A 23,974-nucleotide genomic window follows, 5' to 3' on the forward strand; every position below is an offset into this window, starting at 1 on the left:
ACACACTCATCTAATAAGCTTTCAGGCAGAAAATGAAAAGTTTCATCAATGGGAATAAATTGGAAAATATATACACACACATGTATATGTGTAACACATCACCTGACGTCCTAATAGACTGATATTATTTGTCAAGGAAATTTCTAAAGGAAATAAGGCTGGATGCAAAAAATGGGAGAATTTGAAAAAGAAGTAAGGTTGTAATTCCATTAAAAAAAGAGTGAAACTTGTATAATGTATATGTATATATTCATTGCACACACAAAAAAAAGCCATTTGCAAAGCCAAAAAGTTGATTTGATAATCATCTGACATAACCGGGGTCAAAATAAATTGAACACTGCTATCTACTGGTTCCCACATGCTTAGTGAACATTACTGACCAGTAGATGGCAGTAGAGGCCTTGAAAACAAAATTCCAGATACAGTAATCCCTGTCTACTACATTTAAAATGCGTGGAATTTAACAAATGCAAATAAAACCAACATCTATAAACGCAGAGAATATATTCAAGAGAGTTTCAGGCACTAGAGTTTAATGCTGTTGTCCGTGGAGCCTGAACAGAGTGTCTGAAATGCATTTGTTCTGTCATGATGTACTGAGATTACATTATCCCACCCAAAACGCATTCCGGGTCACAGGATGTGCTCACAAAACCTTAAAAATTAGCACATTACTTTAAAACTAAAACATATATCTGATATTTTCACTTAATAAAACTTCAGACATGACAGTAATTTTAAATAACTTGTCCAAAATTTGTTTGGTTAAAATTTGAACCATAAGTTAAAAATGTATGCCTCTGGATCACTTAGGTGATATCGCCAGCTTATTGGTATGATGTTAAAGAAAATGTTTTTTTTTTTCTTTTGGGGCTGTTTCTCCTTTGTCTGCAGAGGATTGAGATGCTTTTTATACAAGTGGCTCTCTTCTGTTTGCAAAGGTTATAGCTGTGCATCTGTTACAAAACTATTAACAGGTGAGTGCTAAACTAATTTTAAAAATGCTTGTCGCTGTTCAGCTTTATTTTGTTTATCGGTTTAAAAGTTATCGGACAAAGATTAATCGGAAGATAATTGGTCCGATAATGGTTTTTAAAGTTATCTAAAAAGATAATCCGATAAAGAAAACATTATCTTCGATAATTATCTGTTATCGGATTATCGGAAGTGTGCCCACCACTGCGCGTAATGAACGGCACCGTGGTGAGTCCCTCCGCTTTTTTTTCCATGACAAAAACTCCTGTAACAGTGGAATGTGCCGTTCATTTCTAAACTGGACGCTGTCTTGATCCGGTATGTCGTCTGACTAGCACAGGAATTATGAAAAGACGTGGACATCAGCACTTTTTCAGTACATTAAGACAGACGTGCGGAGGAGTTCCGCGCGTCATGGTGGAGCCGCATGGCGCAAAGCAACGCTGTGATGAAGCCTTCCAGGACATGTTGGGGCATGTCCAGCTCATGCACAATCACAATCGGATAATCACACGACTGAAAAGCAACCGGAATCCATCTGAAATCCACCTGAAAGCCATCCTGTGAGACCAACATGGAGGTGGTTTTGTGCCGTGTAATGAACGGCTCCGTGGCGCGTCCCTCCTGTAACAGTGGAATGTGCCGAAAAAGTGCTGATGTCCACGTCTCCTGCCTTTTTGTGAAAGTCAGACGATGTCCCGGATCAACAAAGCCTTCACGTTGGAAATGATCTGGTTGTTTCAGCGGGGTCTGAGCATGTCGATCGGCGCTGGGAGCGCGCCGCGCTCTCAGCAGTTGTGGGCCGTCCTTAAAGCGGCAGTAACACTCCTTAATCTGTGTAATCCCCATAAAATCGTCCCTGAAAGCCATATTAATTTTCCGAACGGTGTCCACCTGGAGGTCTCTCACAGTTTCTGGAAAAAAAATGGATGCAGCAAAGCTCCAAATTGTTCAGACATTTATTCGCAATAAAAATCCGACAAGAGGGGTGGACCACTGCTCACACAAAGCCTGCTCACAGGCGAATGACGCAACCGACAGGTGTGAAAAAACTCACGCATGCGCACAAAAGTTCAAGCTTGTCTGATGCAATCATACGTGATTCAAATCCATATGGTTTTTGAAAAAAATAAAAAGGTCAGATACTTTTCTCACAGACCTCGTAAATGTGAGAGTTTCTAAACTGTAAGTTCAGTGGGGGGCACACTTCTGCTAATCCGCTAATTAGCGAAGCTAACTTTTTTGTTAGCGGATCATTTTTTTCAGCTAATTTTAAAAACCATCAGCAGATTAGTTAATTAGTTTCCGCTAAATTTAGTTCCGCTAACTTTCAGTCCGCTAACATTTCTTTGCTGGTAAAGTGAATAAGACCGAATGGTCAAAAACGTTTGTAAACCCTAAAACCAAACGTTAATTCTGGTCTGTTTTGCAACAGCCAGGCTGCCTCAGCCCCGCCCCTCCCTCAGCAGAAGGAGGCGGGCCGGCTGCCGGCAAAGTCATTTACCTTCAACATGCCACAGCTCAGACAGTGGCAGAAGAGGTAAATCAGAACATCGTTTTCACCCATGGTCATAACATAACTTCACTAAACTAACTACACTCCTTGAACTATAAAAACACAACAAATCTATAACACTAACAACACTCCTAAACTAACATGCACTACAATAAGAAGAAGAAAAAACAAACCCTGAACTCAGTGCATTATGAATGGCAGTGTGTCTGCTGTAAAAGACAGCGTGTACATGCAAACCTTTACTTTTTTAAGTGAAGAGACATTTATTTATGGACTGTCTCATTAATACCTGCAAATGCACAGAGGCTGATCTACAAATAGTCCTTGATTTGCACGCGCATTTTGTGATCAAAAAGCACAAATTTCTGATTTGGTTTAAAAAAACTAAACAAAACAAACAAACAAAAAGCATGTGCAAAACTGAAAATTTTGTTTGTGAAGTGTAACTCAACATGTTGGCCACTTTTCACACGCTCATCCAGTAAATGGCCGCGTCTTATGCATTTTGATGGGGAGGGGGGGTGATAAGACAAGTCTGATTTTCCGTAATGCCTTTTGGTGCCTGTATTGGGTTAATACTCAAACCTTCTTTATTCTTTCTTCTTGACTGCTTATTATTTTCACTTTGTAAAAATTATGTTGATAAACTGTCTGGAATTAGTCTGTTTATAAATGAAACCATGAGTGAAAGTGCCTTGCATTTGATCTACACTACCACTGTGAAAAATAAGTGATGTGTCTTTGCAGCAGATGACAGGGTGTTTAAAGATACAAATGGTGCATTGAATTTATTCAGAAGCTTCTGCAACACTAAAGTTCACTGACAGTTTGCTAAGTCAATCCTGAACGTTAGCGATTAGCTGTAACTTCTGCTAATTTTTTTTAGGACTTTATTGGTTTTGCGTTATAAAAGTTAACTTTTCACTTAGTGGATTACTGGTTATCAAAGCTAACGTTTTGCAAGATATACAGAAGATATAAGAAAACAAAAATAAGAATCTGATTTGGCACCGTCAGTAGATTTCCCCTTAACGGTCGAATCGAAAATTAATTGTTGTACTGATAGCAGAGAAGAAAAGCGCCTCACCTCTTGATTTGATTGGTTCACCATCACCCCTAACACTAAATTTTATGCTTTACTCTCACAAAAAAATTGGCACCAATTGTTTTCAGGTAAACTTGACAGTAGCACCAGATTTCCTACTTGCTTCATAGTATGTTCAAATGTTTATCTGGGTCCATCCTGCAGTCACACTCAGACTGAATTTTATTGTCCATTTAGTAAAGGTGTGTTGTTCTGCAACCAAAGAGATTTGATTACAACCATTTAACATTGTAATTTCACTGACTGTTTTCACTGAATGTTCAGTGGCTCAGCTACCCGAGTCACTGTGAGTGTCTGTTGTCCACGATGGCAGATTTCCCGCATTCATGCAGCTTTGTGACAACAACACACAAAAGTTTGTGGCACGATGAAATATTCTTGTCGTACACAGTGTGTGTGTTCTCAATGCAGGAGTGGTAATGCTGCAAATAACAAAGTCCGGTTTGCCATGCGTCCACCTACCCGGGTGATGTTCTGAACCCGGAAGAGACGGATGATAACATCATCGTCAGCCGTCCTGGACAAAAGCTCCACAGTCATTGGCCCAAACTGCTGCAGCCCTGGTTCAGGCCAATACTGCAGACAAGGCTGAGAAGAAGAAACAAGAGGTGGTGAGAAGTCATTATCCCCAACATGCTCCAGGAAGGAGAAATTATGTTGCCATCCAGTGATGTCGAAGGCCGGTAACAAGACACTTGAGCATTGACCGTGCAGACAATTAGCCAAAATGATAGTGATTATCTAAGAATGACAACTGCAAATTAAATTAAGGGGAAAAATAACAAAACACTCATTGCCAAGAAGAATCTCTCACATAAGCTCCGGTCACTTCATCTGAATTATTCATGAATGTAAATAATTACCATGAGCACGTTATAAATAAACGGAGCAGGAGACCTTGGCTGTGCTGCGGAGAGATAAAGAGGAAGGTAGCCGAGAGGTTTAGAGCCGACTGAGCCAAGGTCTCCAATCAAAGCAGCTTCAAAGACACTTCCTGCGGCCAACCAGAGGCAAAGCACACAGAGGGAGCGACTCGGCGACGCCGGGGACCCCCAGAGTACGATGTGACAGTGACAGAAAGGTATTAAGAGGTGACATTGGGTGGGGGGATAAATATTTATACATGCAGACAGGCAGCTGAGCTCACAAGGTTAAAGTGAGCGTGCACCGCTGGCAGGGAGCGAGGAGGAGCGAAAAAAACACACTGAGGGACACGCTGGAGCTGACAGGCATTGTGGAAACTTTCAGAAAGAATCTAACATGACAGAGTGACAGAGCTGCGATAGGGAGACGGCGGAACAAACCCACACTTCAGCAAACACAGCTAGGGCGGGGGGGCGATAAGAACGTGGTAATACAATGACAGCCTGTGCAAATTAAATTGACGCCCTGAATCCAGGATTCAGTGCACCAGCGAAAAGCCAGACATTTGACGATCGCTGCTCGCTGTTCTGTGTGTCACATCCCACAGCTTATCTGAAGAAGACGGGGAAGTGGATGACGGCCTGTCACCCATAGCAACCATTTGTTAAACCAGAAGCAACCAAAACATCTGCAGACATCTTTATTTATGAATTTAAATCCACCCAGAAATGAACATCAGCAAACATTTCCTGGTTTTTACAAACACGAGTTAAGTAACGGTGGTTACATCATGCATTTGCTTTTTCTCACCAAACTGTGCTGCCACGAGTGGACTCATGATCTTTGACATCAAATGGAACACGTTAGAACTTTTCCACATGAAAGTCTGTCTATTTAAGCCAGGGAGTGCCAGGCACACAGTCATGTCAAGTAAGCAGATACAAGTGAAGGATTTCTGGAATGTGCACAGACGAGAGCCAAACTGTGAGCATGTGCAGGGGACAGTGGCCACCAAAGCTCCCTGAGGTAAAGCAGTGCAATGTGTTTTCTGTAAGTGTGGAATAATAAATCTCCCATCATTGTTGTTTTCTGCATCATCTGTGTAACCATTACACAATATGGAACATTTCTCATTTCCTGGTCAATGACATTAAAAAAAAAGCCAGAACTGGACAAAACTATGGTGACCTTTCCCATTGCTTTTAGTGATTAAAGGCCATTCTACTGACTTCTTTATTCATCGATGAATTTATTATGAATTCACTGCACAGATACAGTGCTTTGCTAAAGTATTCACCCCTTGGGCTTTTACAAATTTTATTAAAGCATGTTTTTTTATTTTGGGAGGAAACCTGAGTGCCTGGAGGACACCCAGACAGACACGGGGACAACATGCAAATGCCACACAGAACACCTTTTACATGGACACTCAGATTTTGACATCTGGCTCCAAACAGATTTATCATACAGTACCATACTGGTTGTATTTCTTAATAACTGATGTAAAACAAATTCCTTGGAAATGTTCATGTGTTCATCCTCTGACTTGTCTAAAGAAAACTGGCAATAGACCTGATGATTTACATACAGAAGCGGACCGTGACTTATGGAACCCATTATCTTGGCTTTGACATTTTTATTGAATTTTGTTGTAGAGATTTGCTTTCAGTTTCAGTTTAAGGAGGATAATTTATAAATATATTAATATAGAGAAGCCTGGATTACTTTTTGTGTTCGAAATAGCACAAGCAAATTGAAATGTTTCAAAGTCCAAGGGGCTGAATACTGTTTCAATGCACCGTATGCACACAGTGCAGACCAACCACAAGACGAACACATACGAGGGCTGCACAGTATATTCTTTCAGTATCGTTATCACCTTTTGCCTACATGCTACATTCACAAGGAAGAGTCTGGCAGATTAAGCTCATTAAATCAGTGACGCCTGGTTTTGTGAGACTGTAGGCAAGTAGTGACTTTAGCATTCTGCGTCACAGCTCATCTCTTGACAGCTCTGCTGCTGTGGTGGACTTTTTAAACTCACAAACTATTCTTTGTTTCCTGCATGTGTGCAATTATAAAATTACAAGTGTAAGTATTTACAGTCAGACTGAATGCTGCGGTGTATCTGTACTGTGGACTGGACGAGGTGGTGACGATGGGTCTCAGAGAGCACGGATGTATGTCACCTGTTTAGCTGTTTATTTAAAATTTTGAGTTGTGTTTTCCAAGATGCTTCACATGTCTGGCAAACCACCAAAAATGTCACAGGATAAAGACTGAATGAAGCAACAAAGCTTTACATTTTTATTGCTGCATCTTGGCCAGGGCTCCCTTGAAAAGAGGTTTTTAATCTCAATGGGACTTCCCTGGTTAAATGAAAAAATGAAAAAACATTCTTCTCACTGTGACAGGATCATGGAAACCAACCTGAACCCCTGTAGGTTGGTTTGTTCTCTATGTGCCAAATATTTAGAATCAGTGAAGACCACAGAGAACAGGTCAGGTCTGGGAGCATGCACTGGTGCTGTGCACTGTCACATCCATAACACCACAGAACGATCAACCACCCAGACAGAAGACTGACAGACCCCCCACCTTCCCAAAAGTAGCCATCTACCTGCCACAGCCAAGGGAAAAGCAGCTGGGGTACTGGATTATGGCCAGAGACACACACCACATGGCCAGAATGGCATCGCTGACGTTCCCTCATAATGGCAGTGATACTGCTCATTTTAGTCCACTGACACATTGGTAGCCCACAGCAATATGCAGAAGTAAACAGTAGATTTTGCCAGGAAGCCCACAGCTTGTGGTGTGTAACATGAGGACTGTTAAATTCCAGAAAAAAGCAAGATGGAAAAATAAACTCACCTTGGACAATATAATGGATGTCATTTGATTTTATTATGCACTTGTTGGGAGTTTTGTGCATTGTTTGTAGTGTACTTTAATGGGTGGCATTTATTTTATTATGCACAGTCATTTTTGATGAGTAAAACTTACTCTGCTGACATAACATTTGGTCCCAGTCTAAATAGAGTAAAATACACTCTATTATAGAGTGAAATCAGAGCTACCATCTTACCAAATCAAGTGTTTCTACTCCAATAAGAGTTGATTTTACACTGTGATAGAGTTTATTTAGCACTGGGATAGAGCATATTTAACTCTATTTGGACAGGGCCGAATGTTATCCTAGCAGAGTAAATTTTACTCTGCAAAATTTACTGTGTAGTCTATTTTGTTTCATGTTCTGATTCCTAGGAAAGACAGGAATGAATAAGAATAACAATGATAACAACCACAGTGCGATGTTTTTCAGTAATACAATGTGTCCAGAAAGTATTCACCGCTCTTCACTTTTTCCACATTTTTTATGATACAGCCTTATTTCAAAATGGAGTAATTTTTTTCCTTCAAAATTCCGCACACTACACCCCATAATGACAACATGAAAAGTTTTTTTTTTGAAAATTTATGAAAAATAAGAAAACAAATAAAACACATGTCCATAAGTATTCACAGCCTTTGCTCAATACTTTGTTGATGCTCCTCTGGCAGCAATTACAGCCTCAAGTCTTCTTGAATATGATGCCACAAGCTTGGTGCACCTATCTTTGGACAGTTTGGTCCATTCCTCTTTGCAGCACCTCTCAAGCTCCATCAGGTTGGATGGGGAGCGTCAGTGCACAGACATTTTCAGATTGTGCACCAACTTATTATTCAGAAAATATGGCAAACAACATGAATGCTGTGTGTAAAAATGACAACTGCATTGGTTGGTCTATTAACATTTGTTTTGTTTTCAGGTAGTTTTGCATAAAGGGACAAACGTTTGTGGGGTTTTTTAATGAATGCAATACATTTTGTTTTGTGTCCTTGTTTTAATAATGTGATGAGTTTATCCCTTTTATGTGTGACTGCAATCTGTTTTCTGAAGAAGTCAGTGTTACAGCAAGTGGGTTGGATGATGTGCAAAATCTGAAGTGTTCAGGTTTCCACACTGTGTGTGAGGACACACAGTCTTACAGGCAGCTTTATGATTTGTTGGAGAGGTGGAATTGCCTTATAGGACTGTCTTGCTAAGTGGACCAAAGTGGCAGCTTTTTGGTTTACGCTACACTTTGCTTCTATAGCTTTACTTTGTGCCTTACAGGTTTTTAACTGTGAGGAAATTGGTACAGACATTCTGCTTTCTCTATATCTTCTTCAGGTGATATATGTTCTTTAGAGGCACAGCCGCTCTGGAGACAGAAATCATCCAACACGATGAGCTCAACCTCAGAGAGCAGAACCAAGCAGGGTGCAGCTGTTGCTTTAGAACGTAGGGACCAAAATGTAATTCTCTAAACTCTTGAGTTTATCAGTAAAGACTCTGTACATGTGTGATGTGCTGAGCTGATGGGGTGGGGCAGGTGTCTATCCCAGAATATTGGACAAGGCCATGTCCAGGATGGAATCTGGAAAGTAAGGAAGTCCGGGGTCTTTCAACCCGCCCCCCTGGCTACGTGTTGTCTCTGTGAACAGGAGGAAAACACATTACGTGTTTATTTTTTGTGGAAATCACTACTGATTGGCTACATCACTTGCAGCACTGGTATCCCTTTGAGCGTGTGAAACGGAGTGAGAATGACTCACTGTTGATGATCTGTGTGAATAAAATAGACTTGTTGAATATTTAAAGCGCAGCATTAAATTGCTTTTGAAATGTGCAGTGAACCGTCAGCAGTCATGATGCTCCGTCCGGTCCACTGGTTGGACTGGGAAAATGTAGATGAAGTGACTTGTCCAAAAATACATAAAGATAGTGCAACTTTTCAACCAGTCGATGGTCATTTTTCGTATTTAATGGAAAGTCTTTGTCATGAGCACACACCAGGGAAGGACAGTAAACTCCACCCCTTTACAATGAGCGTTCTCTGTGTGCATCAACAACCATCAGCTTCACTGCTGGAAAACAGTTACAGCTGCAGCAAGCAGGAAGCACGTCCAAAAACAACCACTGGTGTAACACCATGATGACTGCCACTGTTGCTTTTTAAAAAAAATATATTATCAAGATTTTTTAACCTCTGAGCTCTTACCCAAGCAGAGTTGGATTGGTTGAGCTGGTTTAACATCACCACTGATGTGCAGCCGTAGTCATACACGAGTCTCCAGAAGTCAGTGGTGGTGCCCGGCAGGGGGTGCGGCGTCACTACGAAGGCAGCGGGCCGGAGGAAGCTGTCAGCGAGGGCGGCATTGATGTAATTGCTGCTTTCGCCATCAGTTGTGACCAGGAATGCCAGGGAGCGATCCGGCGGTAGCACGTCCATGCTACGGTTCTTCTCGCGGTTCCTGGGCATCAAAGAAATGCTGCACTCCTCCACATCCAGGTGAGGAGTCACCGAGTTCAGCGTCTGAGTCACAGAGACAACGCAGAGAAGAGAAGAAGAAGAAGAAGGGAAGTGCAAATTAGATATAATTAGATATTGAATGAATGAATGAATTTTATTTATTCTGCACTCAGAATAACAACACAGACAATAACAAAACTCCTTAAAAGAACAACGTACAATGACCCCATGTGGCCGATATTAATAATTAGATAATAATTCCTCTGAAAGGCTGAAACACGTTCATGATCAGTCAAGTCCTCCTGGACAGTTAACTGATAAAAACTCATTTAAAACATTCTCATACATTTTGAATAAAGATATTGTAAAGAAACTGGAATGAGGTCATTATTCTAGTTGCTTTATACTGTGAATGATTAAATTGCTCTGACAACGTGAACAGAATAATTCGGCTCCAAACTGGAGTGTTACTTCAGTGCTACAGGTTGCAATTATTGGACTACTCATGAGTAGCACTAAAAGCAGTTAATTGTGATGCACTAGGAGGTGGGAGCGTGTTATTACACTGGCCAAAGGTCAGCAGTCAGTAAGCTCATAATAATGGGCATTAAGTGGACAAGGCATTACCATGAAATCAAAGTCAAATACATGATCTGAGTGGGTGTCGAAAACTTTTCTGCTTCACTGAATGGATTTCATTTTTAATGTGCCAAGTACAGATTAAAACACCGACTTCTGGCACATTAATAATGATAAAACCTGGTGTGGAATATTCAATGTTAGAGCGTGGACACCGACAAAGGAACATGCAGAAGTACACTCAACAAAAATATAAATGCAACACTTTTGGTTTTGCTCCCATTTTGTATGAGATGAACTCAAAGATCTAACACTTTTTCCACATACACAATATCACCATTTCTCTCAAATATTGTTCACAAACCAGTCGAAATCTGTGATAGTGAGCACTTCTCCTTTGCTGAGATAATCCATCCCACCTCACAGGTGTGCCATATCAAGATGCTGATTAGACACCATGATTAGTGCACAGGTGTGCCTTAGACTGCCCACAATAAAAGGCCACTCTGAAAGGTGCAGTTTTATCACACAGCACAATGCCACAGATGTCGCAAGATTTGAGGGAGCGTGCAATTGGCATGCTGACAGCAGGAATGTCAACCAGAGCTGTTGCTCGTGTATTGAATGTTCATTTCTCTACCATAAGCCGTCTCCAAAGGCGTTTCAGAGAATTTGGCAGTACATCCAACCAGCCTCACAACCGCAGACCACGTGTAACCACACCAGCCCAGGACCTCCACATCCAGCATGTTCACCTCCAAGATCGTCTGAGACCAGCCACTCGGACAGCTGCTGAAACAATCGGTTTGCATAACCAAAGAATTTTTGCACAAACTGTCAGAAACCGTCTCAGGGAAGCTCATCTGCATGCTCGTCGTCCTCATCGGGGTCTCGACCTGACTCCAGTTCGTCGTTGTAACCGACTTGAGTGGGCAAATGCTCACATTCGCTGGTGTTTGGCACGTTGGAGAGGTGTTCTCTTCACGGATGAATCCCGTTTCACACTGTCCAGGGCAGATGGCAGACAGCGTGTGTGGCGTCGTGTGGGTGAGCGGTTTTCTGATGTCAATGTTGTGGATCGAGTGGCCCATGGTGGCGGTGGGGTTATGGTATGGGCAGGCGTCTGTTATGGATGAAGAACACAGGTGCATTTTATTGATGGCATTTTGAATGCACAGAGATACCGTGACGAGATCCTGAGGCCCATTGTTGTGCCATACATCCAAGAACATCACCTCATGTTGCAGCAGGATAATGCACGGCCCCATGTTGCAAGGATCTGTACACAATTCTTGGAAGCTGAAAATGTCCCAGTTCTTGCATGGCCGGCATACTCACCGGACATGTCACCCATTGAGCATGTTTGGGATGCTCTGGACCGGCGTATACGACAGCGTGTACCAGTTCCTGCCAATATCCAGCAACTTCGCACAGCCATTGAAGAGGAGTGGACCAACATTCCACAGGCCACAATTGACAACCTGATCAACTCTATGAGAAGGAGATGTGTTGCACTGCATGAGGCAAATGGTGGTCACACCAGATACTGACTGGTATCCCCCCACACACACACGTGTGTGTGTGTGTGTTGCACCGTTTTCTGTATTATCGGCTCTTTAATTTGGGATTTTTGTGCAGTGTGGTGTATTTCATTACAGTCACTTATACAACCCCAATTCCAATGAGCAAATATTTGCACAAAAACAATAAAGTTTATCAGTTTGAACATTAAATATCTTGTCTTTGTGGTGTATTCAATTGAATATAGTTTGAAGAGGATTTGCAAATCATTGTATTCTGTTTTTAATTTACATTTTACACAATGTTCCAACTTCATTGGAATTGGGGTTGTAACCTTACCTACATATGTTCACTTCCTGAAACTTAGAAACTAAGTTTCTCCGAAAGACATCTCAGTGCTAATACCTGTAATCTCCTCATCAAAAGCCTCAGCTTGTTTTCTTTTCCCAATTTCTACTAATGTGTTTAAGGACATTTTACCTGTTATTAATAACTCTTTATTAGACACAATAAATCTGTCCATATTTACAGGTTATGTATTACAGTAGCAGCAATTAACCTGCTTCTTAAAAGCCTCTTTCAGATTTAGGTGTTTTTGCCAGTTATAGTCCTTTATCTAATCTGTCATTTGTCTCCATAAGATCTTAGAGAAAACTGTGGACATTTTGCACATTTTTGCAAAATAATAATTGATTTAAGAACTTTCAATTAGGACTTAGAACACATAATAGAGCAGGCACACCACCTGTGAAGGAAAAAAATAACATTTAAGTAGCATCAGAGACTTGTATCTGTTCTCGTCTACTTACGAGATCTGTTAGAAAAGTAACGGACCTTTTTATTTTTTTCAAAAACTATATGGATTTGATTCATATGTTTTTACGTCAGCCAAGCTTGAACCTTCGTGTGCATGCGTGAGTTTTTCCACGCCTGTCGGTTGCGTCATTCGCCTGTGGGCAGGCTTTGAGTGAGCACTGGTCCACCCCTCTCGTCGTTGTTTCATTGCGAGGAAATGGCGGAATGATTTGGGCTTTTTTTCCATCAGAAGTTTTTCAGAAACTGTTAGAGACAGGCAGCTGGAAACCATTAGAAAAATTTATCTGGCTTTCGGTGAAAATTTTACGGGCTTCACAGAGAATAAGGAGTGTTACTACAGCTTTAAGGATGGCCCACAATGGCGCACGGCGCGGCGCACTCCGAGCCGCCATCGAGAGGCAGAAACCACCACATCATTTCGAAATGGATGGCTGTGTGGAGCCGGGACCGTCGTGTGCAATTTCTCTGGTTATCACAAGAGCTGGACATCAGTCATTTTCTGGCAGATTTCACTTTTAACAAGAGATTTTGTCATGGAAAGCAGAGCGAAGGCTTCGCGCGTCATGACCGATTCACTGATGAAGCGAGACAAAGGAACACCTCCATTTTGGAGTGTTAGAGGACATGTTGGGACATGTCTATCTCGGCTTTCAGTGCTTACCAGTCGAGTGAGTATAAGAGAAATTGTGGAGAGCTGGGCATGTCCCACCTTGTCCTCTAACACTCCGAAACAGAGGTGTTCCTTTGTCTCGCTCCATCAGCGAATCGGCCTTTACATGCGAAGCCTCCGCATGGCTTTCCATGACAAAATCTCCCATCCAGGTACTTAAGAACATGGTGTAAGAGATAGAGGACCGCATCCTCAACACCCACCCTCTCCCGGTAGGCAAACTGGAGAGGATCCCTCACTGCCTGCACCTGGGGCTGCATGAACTGCAGAACCAGTCGCTCCAATGTTTTCATCACGTGTGACGTGAGGGCGACTGGCCTGTAGTCATTGAGCTCACGAGGGCGACTGATCTTAGAAACTGGCACAATACAGGATGTTTTCCATAGTAAGGGAACCTTGCCCAGCTGCAGACTCAAGTTGAAGACCCGTTGCAGCAGTTCTCCCAGCTCCACAGCACAGGCCTTCAAGAGCCTTGGACAAACCGAGTCAGGTCCCGCAGCCTTCCTAGGGTGGAGACATCGCAGTGCTGTAGTCACCTGGTTTGTGGTAATGGAGGGGTGAGTTGAGTTGGGTGAGTTGGGGGCTAGTGAGGGAGAGAAAGAGGCACATAGAGGAGAGGCAGGACAGGGGTGGTCTGGGGAGCTGACAGTAGGCTGTGGGGGATTGGTCGGGGTGAGCTGAACCGATTAAAAAAGGTGTTCAGCTCCTCAGCTCTCTGAATGTCCATGCAACCCAGATTGCCCTTACTACCACAGGCAGTGATGGTTTTCATTCCTCTCCAGACCTCCCGCATGTTTTTATTAGACAGCGTCCGCTCCAGCTTTTTACCATACTTCTCTTTAGCCTGCTTTAAACAAAGTTTGAGCTCCCCCTGCACTGCCCTCACCCCCTGCCAATCCCTGCTCCTAAACACCCACTTCTTCCTGTTCAGGAGCCCCTTCACTTCAGCTGTGATCCATGGCTTGTTTTTGTCAAAACATTTAACAGTTCTGACTGGTACCACCTGGTCCATACAAAAGTTCAGATAATCCGACAGACAGCCCACCACCCCCTCGAGGTCCTCTCCATGAGCATCAACCAAAACACTCCAATCTGTGGTGGCAAAACAGTCCCTGAGAGCTTCCTCTGCTTCAGGTGACCATTTTCGAACAGACCTGGTTATCACTGTTTGCCTTTTAACCAGAGGAGTGTAAGTGGGTTGTAAGTGGACCAGATTATGGTCAGATTTGCCTAGTGGAGGTAGGAGGGAAGCTGAATATGCATTGATGGTGTTTGCATACAACAGGTCAATGGTCTTAGTTTTTCTTGTGGGACAGGTGACATATTGGTGGAAGGAGGGCAGAGTAGTGTCCAATAGGACATGATTAAAATCCCCAGAAATAATGAAGAAAGCATTCGAATGTTGTGACTGAAGCGCTGTAGTGACGTTGTAGATGGACTCTAGCGCTGTCTCCGCATTGGCACTCGGAGGAAGGTAAACACAGAGCGCGATGACGTGGGAAAACTCACGTGGTATGTAGTACGGTCTGATGCTAACAGCTAGCAGCTCCAAATCCTGGCTACATATCACAGCTTCCAGTTGCCTGTGTTATCACCCAGGCAATGGCTGTGGCACCTGAAGCACTTGGTAGTTTGATAATTAGTTTGGCCGCGGGTCCTTCGTCCCATATGTTTGTGGTGTAAACAGTAGCCATGCTGCTTTGTTTACATGCTGTAACGTCATTCGATTACTTCACAAAGTTAATTGTTACCGACTGGTTCAGTGAATGACATCATCACATCATCACCTTGGTCATCTCTATGATTTGACCCTAAACATCACCAACAAAAAAAGAAAAAACAAAGAAATAAAAACACTATCCAATCCTAGAGCTGCCTTAAATGGTTTTGCGTTGGCCTCCAATACAATGAATCTTGAATTCGTCTTTGGTCAGATCTCTTGATCTCCCACATACTGTAAAGCACATTTCAAGCGCTGCCTTCTTCCATCAATGGAATATTAAAGTTGGGCATATTATGTCTCACAAGGATTCAAAGAAACTCATCCATCAACAATATTAGTTCATTCTAGGCTGGATTACTGGAATGAATGAATGGACCCCAACAACTCTCTCAGCACTCTGCAGCTGATCCAACACTCAGCGACAGACAGTACTGACAGCAGCTAAGACAGGAGATGAGATTTATTGTGTTGTCACAGTTCCACAGTGGTTCATGTAGATGTCTTCACAGGTACCCCGGGTCTGAAAATACAAGACCTGGTTCGATACCTAATTTATGTCAAATGTCAGCCTCTGTAGTTGAGGTTAGGTAGGTTCTTGTTTGTTGCTGCAGATGTCAGATCTGCAGAGTGCACATGCTGTGAGTGGTGATTATGGGGCACTACAGGACAGAGAAGGGATGAAGAGTCCAAACTGCAGGGTCCCTGCAAGGACTAAAAAGAATCAGGGGAAATATTGTAGCGGTGAGCACTGTATGTATTTTGATGACAGCACGAGTCTTGAACACATGGAACGAGCAGCATCAGTTACATGTGGCGTGTCACTCAGCTTTCTTTTCTCTTTCTCACAGCCGTTACTCTGCTTTATCAAATGTTATTGAAATGTCGCTTGAACAAAGTGCACTCTGTTCTTTTTTCTTTAACTGTTTCTAACACAAATTGGGATGCATAAGTAAAATAATCACAGTTAGATACACATGCAAATGAGAGCATATTTAAATAATAATAATAATAATAATAATAATGATAATAATGAGATACTGTCTCTAGACCTGGATTTGGTCCTCACACACCAGACTCTGGCTGCCCATTGGCCTCCTGTGGCTGTATTGGGTGTCTATATATAAAACAGAATCTATACTATTCTCGAGGTCGGTATAATTCATCAGCAGTAAATCGACAGAGCAGAGAAAATATGAAGGTGAATGCAACACTTTTTTCATGAGCTGAGCTTTGAAGATCTAAAATATTTTATTCATATGCAAAACACCTGTTGCTGTCAAATATTGTTCACAAATCTGTCTACATCTGTGACCGTGAGTGCTTCTCCTCTGCTGAGATAGTCCACGCCACCTCACAGGTGTGGCTGATCAACATGCTGATCAGACAGCAGGATTATGAGACTGGCCACAATCTTTGAGATCAGCTCATGAAAAATGGGAGCAAAAACAAAAGTGTTATGTTTATATGTTTGTTCAGTGTAAGTGCAGATGGCAAATAAATACTCTTCTTCTTTTTCTTCTTCTCATTATGTTCTTGCATTACTTTGAATTGTACAGTACGGCACAAAGTCAAGGTGTGATGTACTGTATTTACTTTAGTATAAGTTACATTCTTATTATTTTTTAAGTTGTTTGGGACATACTGCAACTTATATATCAGCTAAATGTTATATTATAATTAATAATAGTTATGATAGCTGTTTATACAGAGCTTTCCCAGGAATCAAAGCACTAAATAAAATAGACTGCTGTGCTGTATCCATCAGCCGTCAGCAGAGACACTGACGGCTGATGTTTTCCTGCTTTTCAGTTGCAGACAGTGACGAGAGTCACGTCTCTTCAATCTGTTAACTGAACAGACAAACGCAGAAGTGCAACTTGAGACAGTGTATATATGTTAATAATCTTTTCTGCAGCGAGGGAAACTTTTGGCTTTCCACACTTTCTACAGGGTTCAACTCACTTAATCCAGGACTTTTGTGTCTGCTGGACTCTGTTGCACCTGTTAATACTGAAATATACAACCCGACAAAATAAACACCATTGTTGACTGAAGATTTGTTAGTTCATAAGTAAAAATGTAGGTGTTAGATTCCCAGATGAAAAGGCTCAATGCTGGAAACCATGAAACCTGGGTTTGGTATGATGTCTTACTACATTATAAACTTGCTCTATGAGTTGCCAACACATAATAACACCAATAATTATTAATGGCAAAAATGGTAAATGGACTGCATTTATATCACATTTTTCCGTCTGTATCAGACGCTCAAAGTGCTTTACAGTGATGCATTGCATTCATGCATTCACACATTCACGCAGACACACTCACACACTGATGTCAGGGTGCTGCCATACAAGGCACCCACTACACACACCAGGAGCAACTAAGGCATGAACGACCTTGCCCAAGGGCCCTTAGTGATTTTCTGGTCTGGCTGGGATTTGAACTGAGGATCCTCTGGTCTGAAGGCCAACACTTAACCAGTAACACGGTGTTGCCAATCGAAGACATGCCTCTTTACAGAATAGAATAGAGACACAATCCAACCACTAAGGGCAGTGTGCAGCCACAGTCTGGCACCTGGGGACCAACTCCAGTTGTAGAGACGATGCCTTGCTCAGGGGCAGAGAAAGGAGCAGACCCTAAATAAGCAGGTTTTTGACTGTGGGAGGAAACCCACACAGACGTGTTGAGAACAGGAAGCGAACCCACAACCTTCTTGCTGTGAGACACCAGTGCTAACCACTAAGCCAGCGTGCTGCCCAGTGTAGGTCTGTAAAGTGTGTGACTGTTTTTAAAATCCATCTGTGCAGCATCTCTCTCTCTCTCTGTCTCGCTCCATGTCTGTCTCTCTGTCTCTGTCTTTGTCTTCACAGCGGTTGATGTCTATAAATCCTGCACACTCAGACACTTTTTGTTGCACCGTAAATCAGCATCACGTTCTTTTATTTGACTATTCAGGAGAGGATTTGAAAAGTCTCAACTTATTTTATGCAGACATTTTAATTACAGACTGTCAGTCATGACCATGAAGCACAACAAATGTCTTGTTAGAATGAATGTAATGTTGAGTAACTATGCGATGCATCATGCTGAGCCACTATTTTGGGTCAGTCCTGCTGCACTGGACTTTAAATCAGGTCCAGTCTTCCCCAGGTCACGTCCAGGGAACATAAGGTATATTTCAGAAGCTCATTTGTGGATGTCTGGGTTCAGGAAGCAGTTCTCTTTGGATCTGTCAAACTTCTGGACCAATGGCAAATTCCTACCCCCCCACCCCCGTCCACAGTCAGACAGCCGCTGAAAGAGTTGCTCTCCTGGAGAGAGCAAAGATCAACAAGAGGAACATTTGAGAGGGAAACGCTTTTGTTTGTCTTTATTGAGGAACAGTTGAGAGGATTAGGAGTTAAAGTGCTTGCGGGTTAAAATTAGGACTGACGCTGGCAAATTTTTTGCTTTGTTGATTTGAGAAACATGCTGCCACTGTTCACCTCCACCTGTCAGACAAACTGTGTGGGCTGCATGCTGAAGCTCCTGTTCTTGGTTGACGACAGTGTTTCTTCTGTGACTACTCAGCCGTGGTGACGCTTCTTTCAAAAAATAGAGAAATAACTTCAATTCCGTGATGCAGGAGGAGTTTTCTCTCATGCATGTCTTAAAAGAAGTGTTTGAAAGACGACATGAAAATGATAATGGTCAAATCAATTTTGTGTCAACATGATCACTCAGTCTGCGTAAAATTGATATTAATATAATTAATGAAACCCATTGATGAAGATTCTCACTTATCTTGATGGATTCCTTGTTTTTCTTCAAGATTTGCACAAAAAAATAAACAACTTTAATTTTAGCTGTGGATTAAGGTGCACGCAGGATACTTGGGCAATGCCGAGGTGTGAGATCTCATTAACACTTGTCATTGTTTTGCCTTTGACAGTGTGGTTGCTAGGCAACCCCCATCCCACTCGGCTTTGATGTACAATCAAGACCATAAGTATTTGGACACTGCCCCATCTCAACCTCAACCAACACCCTGCTTTGGCATATGCACAGGTTCAGAAGAATCTGGACATCTCCCCATCCCACTCTGCTTATTAGCTCACTGGTTGCTAGGCAACAATGCCTTGATTGTCTTTCATTAAACCTATCAAAAATATCAAAGATAGAACTGTGTGTGTATGGGGGGGGGGGGTTGATGTGGCTACTGTTGCTAAGCAGTAGGAATGTCACACAGGAATACAGACACATACCCAGATCTGACTTTTATATATAAATCAATCAATAAATGAACAGATCAATAGATAGATAGATCTACAGCTGTGATGACTACTATACAGTAATACAATATGAGGCTATATTACTCTGTGATTGCAAATACATGCACACCTTATGGCAGAGTGCGTGGAGAACCTGGGACAGGATCTTGTGTGTTGGTGAGGTGAGACCACATGTTCTATGATTGCTCTGTGAAATGCTTCTGCATTACTTTGAAGCGTTTATGATACAGCGTTATTACATCATATAATCTTGACATATTTCTTAATGAAGACTGATGGAATTTGCTCAAACAACCATTGACTGATAGTACACAGAATTTATCATAGAAACATTTCTTCATGTTATTTATTACAGCGGGGCCCCAAGACATTCCAGAAAGGGCTGAGAGGGGGCAGGTTTTCTCTGGTCTTAAGTCCAATGCTTAACCACTAGACCATCACCTCTGAGTCCAGCAGGTGATTTCACTGATTAACATCCTCGGATCCTCGGTTCAAACCCCAGCCTGGCCAGAAAATCACTAAGGGCCCATGGGCAAGGTTCTTAATACCCAAATTGCTCCCAGTGTGTAGTGATCACCTTGCATGGCAGCACCCTGCCATTAGTGTGCAGCAGTCTTCCATTCCAGCTTATTAATTAATCAAAAACCCAGACAGAGCTTTAATTCATTTGAAAGCTTGACTCTTAGTCTTGTCCATCCAAATTGGAAGTCCCAAAAACCAGTTTTATTTGTTATTATCTATCGTCCACCTGGTTGTTACTGTGAGTTTCTCTGTGAATTTTCAGACCTTTTGTCTGACTTAGTGCTTAGCTCAGATAAGATAATTATAGTGGGCGATTTTAACATCCACACAGATGCTGAGAATGACAGCCTCAACACTGCATTTAATCTATTATTAGACTCTATTGGCTTTGCTCAAAAAGTAAATGAGTCCACCCACCACTTTAATCATATCTTAGATCTTGTTCTGACTTATGGTATGGAAATAGAAGACTTAACAGTATTCCCTGAAAACTCCCTTCTGTCTGATCATTTCTTAATAACATTTACATTTACTCTGATGGACTACCCTGCAGTGGGGAATAAGTTTCATTACACTAGAAGTCTTTCAGAAAGCGCTGTAACTAGGTTTAAGGATATGATTCCTTCTTTATGTTCTCTAATGCCATATACCAACACAGTGCAGAGTAGCTACCTAAACTCTGTAAGTGAGATAGAGTATCTCGTCAATAGTTTTACATCCTCATTAAAGACAACTTTGGATGCTGTAGCTCCTCTAAAAAAGAGAGCTTTAAATCAGAAGTGCCTGACTCCGTGGTATAACTCACAAACTCGTAGCTTAAAGCAGATAACCCGTAAGTTGGAGAGGAAATGGCGTCTCACTAATTTAGAAGATCTAAAGAGTCTGTTGCTCTATAAAAAAGCCCTCCGTAAAGCTAGGACATCTTTCTACTCATCACTAATTGAAGAAAATAAGAACAACCCCAGGTTTCTTTTCAGCACTGTAGCCAGGCTGACAAAGAGTCAGAGCTCTATTGAGCTGAGTATTCCATTAACTTTAACTAGTAATGACTTCATGACTTTCTTTGCTAACAAAATTTTAACTATTAGAGAAAAAATTACTCATAACCATCCCAAAGACGTATCGTTATCTTTGGCTGCTTTCAGTGATGCCGGTATTTGGTTAGACTCTTTCTCTCCGATTGTTCTGTCTGAGTTATTTTCATTAGTTACTTCATCCAAACCATCAACATGTTTATTAGACCCCATTCCTACCAGGCTGCTCAAGGAAGCCCTACCATTATTTAATGCTTCGATCTTAAATATGATCAATCTATCTTTGTTAGTTGGCTATGTACCACAGGCTTTTAAGGTGGCAGTAATTAAACCATTACTTAAAAAGCCATCACTTGACCCAGCTATCTTAGCTAATTATTATCAGGTTGTCCTAAAAGTTCCCTAAAAAGCCTTCAGTTAATTCAAAATGCTGCAGCTAGAGTACTGACGGGGACTGGAAGGAGAGAGCATATCTCACCCATATTGGCCTCTCTTCATTGGCTTCCTGTTAATTCTAGAATAGAATTTAAAATTCTTCTTCTTACTTATAAGGTTTTGAATAATCAGGTCCCATCTTATCTTAGGGACCTCGTAGTACCATATCACCCCAATAGAGCGCTTCGCTCTCAGACTGCAGGCTTACTTGTAGTTCCTAGGGTTTGTAAGAGTAGAATGGGAGGCAGAGCCTTCAGCTTTCAGGCTCCTCTCCTGTGGAACCAGCTCCCAATTCAGATCAGGGAGACAGACACCCTCTCTACTTTTAAGATTAGGCTTAAAACTTTCCTTTTTGCTAAAGCTTATAGTTAGGGCTGGATCAGGTGACCCTGAACCATCCCTTAGTTATGCTGCTATAGACGTAGACTGCTGGGGGGTTCCCATGATGCACTGTTTCTTTCTCTTTTTGCTCTGTATGCACCACTCTGCATTTAATCATTAGTGATTGATCTCTGCTCCCCTCCACAGCATGTCTTTTTCCTGGTTCTCTCCCTCAGCCCCAACCAGTCCCAGCAGAAGACTGCCCCTCCCTGAGCCTGGTTCTGCTGGAGGTTTCTTCCTGTTAAAAGGGAGTTTTTCCTTCCCACTGTAGCCAAGTGCTTGCTCACAGGGGGTCGTTTTGACCGTTGGGGTTTTACATAATTATTGTATGGCCTTGCCTTACAATATAAAGCGCCTTGGGGCAACTGTTTGTTGTGATTTGGCGCTATATAAAAAAATTGATTGAATTGATTGATTGAATTATAGGCCAATCTCCAACCTTCCTTTTCTCTCAAAAATTCTTGAAAGGGTAGTTGTAAAACAGCTAACTGATCATCTGCAGAGGAATGGTCTATTTGAAGAGTTTCAGTCAGGTTTTAGAATTCATCATAGTACAGAAACAGCATTAGTGAAGGTTACAAATGATCTTCTTATGGCCTCGGACAGTGGACTCATCTCTGTGCTTGTTCTGTTAGACCTCAGTGCTGCTTTTGATACTGTTGACCATAAAATTTTATTACAGAGATTAGAGCATGCCATAGGTATTAAAGGCACTGCGCTGCGGTGGTTTGAATCATATTTGTCTAATAGATTACAATTTGTTCATGTAAATGGGGAATCTTCTTCACAGACTAAAGTTAATTATGGAGTTCCACAAGGTTCTGTGCTAGGACCAATTTTATTCACTTTATACATGCTTCCCTTAGGCAGTATTATTAGACGGTATTGCTTAAATTTTCATTGTTACGCAGATGATACCCAGCTTTATCTATCCATGAAGCCAGAGGACACACACCAATTAGGTAAACTGCAGGATTGTCTTACAGACATAAAGACATGGATGACCTCTAATTTCCTGCTTTTAAACTCAGATAAAACTGAAGTTATTGTACTTGGCCCCACAAATCTTAGAAACATGGTGTCTAACCAGATCCTTACTCTGGATGGCATTACCCTGACCTCTAGTAATACTGTGAGAAATCTTGGAGTCATTTTTGATCAGGATATGTCATTCAAAGCGCATATTAAACAAATATGTAGGACTGCTTTTTTGCATTTACGCAATATCTCTAAAATTAGAAAGGTCTTGTCTCAGAGTGATGCTGAAAAACTAATTCATGCATTTATTTCCTCTAGGCTGGACTATTGTAATTCATTATTATCAGGTTGTCCTAAAAGTTCCCTGAAAAGCCTTCAGTTAATTCAAAATGCTGCAGCTAGAGTACCGACAGGGACTAGAAGGAGAGAGCATATCTCACCCATATTGGCCTCTCTTCATTGGCTTCCTGTTAATTCTAGAATAGAATTTAAAATTCTTCTTCTTACTTATAAGGTTTTGAATAATCAGGTCCCATCTTATCTTAGGGACCTCGTAGTACCATATCACCCCAATAGAGCGCTTCGCTCTCAGACTGCAGGCTTACTTGTAGTTCCTAGGGTTTGTAAGAGTAGAATGGGAGGCAGAGCCTTCAGCTTTCAGGCTCCTCTCCTGTGGAACCAGCTCCCAATTCAGATCAGGGAGACAGACACCCTCTCTACTTTTAAGATTAGGCTTAAAACTTTCCTTTTTGCTAAAGCTTATAGTTAGGGCTGGATCAGGTGACCCTGAACCATCCCTTAGTTATGCTGCTATAGACGTAGACTGCTAGGGGGCTTACCACGATGCACTGTTTCTTTCTCTTTTGCTCTGTATGCACCACTCTGCATTTAATCATTAGTGATCGATCTCTGCCCCCCTCCACAGCATGTCTTTTTCCTGGTTCTCTCCCTCAGCCCCAACCAGTCCCAGCAGAAGACTGCCCCTCCCTGAGCCTGGTTCTGCTGGAGGTTTCTTCCTGTTAAAAGGGAGTTTTTCCTTCCCACTGTAGCCAAGTGCTTGCTCATAGGGGGTCATTTTGACCGTTGAGGTTTTACATAATTATTGTATGGCCTTGCCTTACAATATAAAGCGCCTTGGGGCAACTGTTTGTTGTGATTTGGCGCTATATAAAAAAAAAATTGATTGATTGATTGATTGATTGATTGTGTGAATGGGTGAATGTGAGGCATTAT

General features: G+C 41.9%; 1 protein-coding gene across 5 annotated transcripts in view; it reads right to left on the reverse strand.

Moving 5' to 3' along the window:
- Nucleotides 1-23,974, reverse strand: part of LOC117502014 (receptor-type tyrosine-protein phosphatase U-like) — a 689,797-nt gene that overhangs the window by 18,940 nt on the left and 646,883 nt on the right. For all 5 annotated transcript variants that reach the window (XM_034160998.1, XM_034160995.1, XM_034160994.1 and 2 more), the window contains 2 exons: nucleotides 9,551-9,865; nucleotides 4,062-4,187 (listed from right to left, as the gene is read on the reverse strand). In XM_034160998.1, the coding sequence (XP_034016889.1) occupies nucleotides 4,062-4,187; nucleotides 9,551-9,865 (441 nt within the window). The remainder of the gene's footprint in view (nucleotides 1-4,061; nucleotides 4,188-9,550; nucleotides 9,866-23,974) is intronic.

The sequence above is a fragment of the Thalassophryne amazonica genome, chromosome 20 (genome assembly GCF_902500255.1).
Source record: "Thalassophryne amazonica chromosome 20, fThaAma1.1, whole genome shotgun sequence".
Classification (NCBI taxonomy): domain Eukaryota; kingdom Metazoa; phylum Chordata; class Actinopteri; order Batrachoidiformes; family Batrachoididae; genus Thalassophryne; species Thalassophryne amazonica.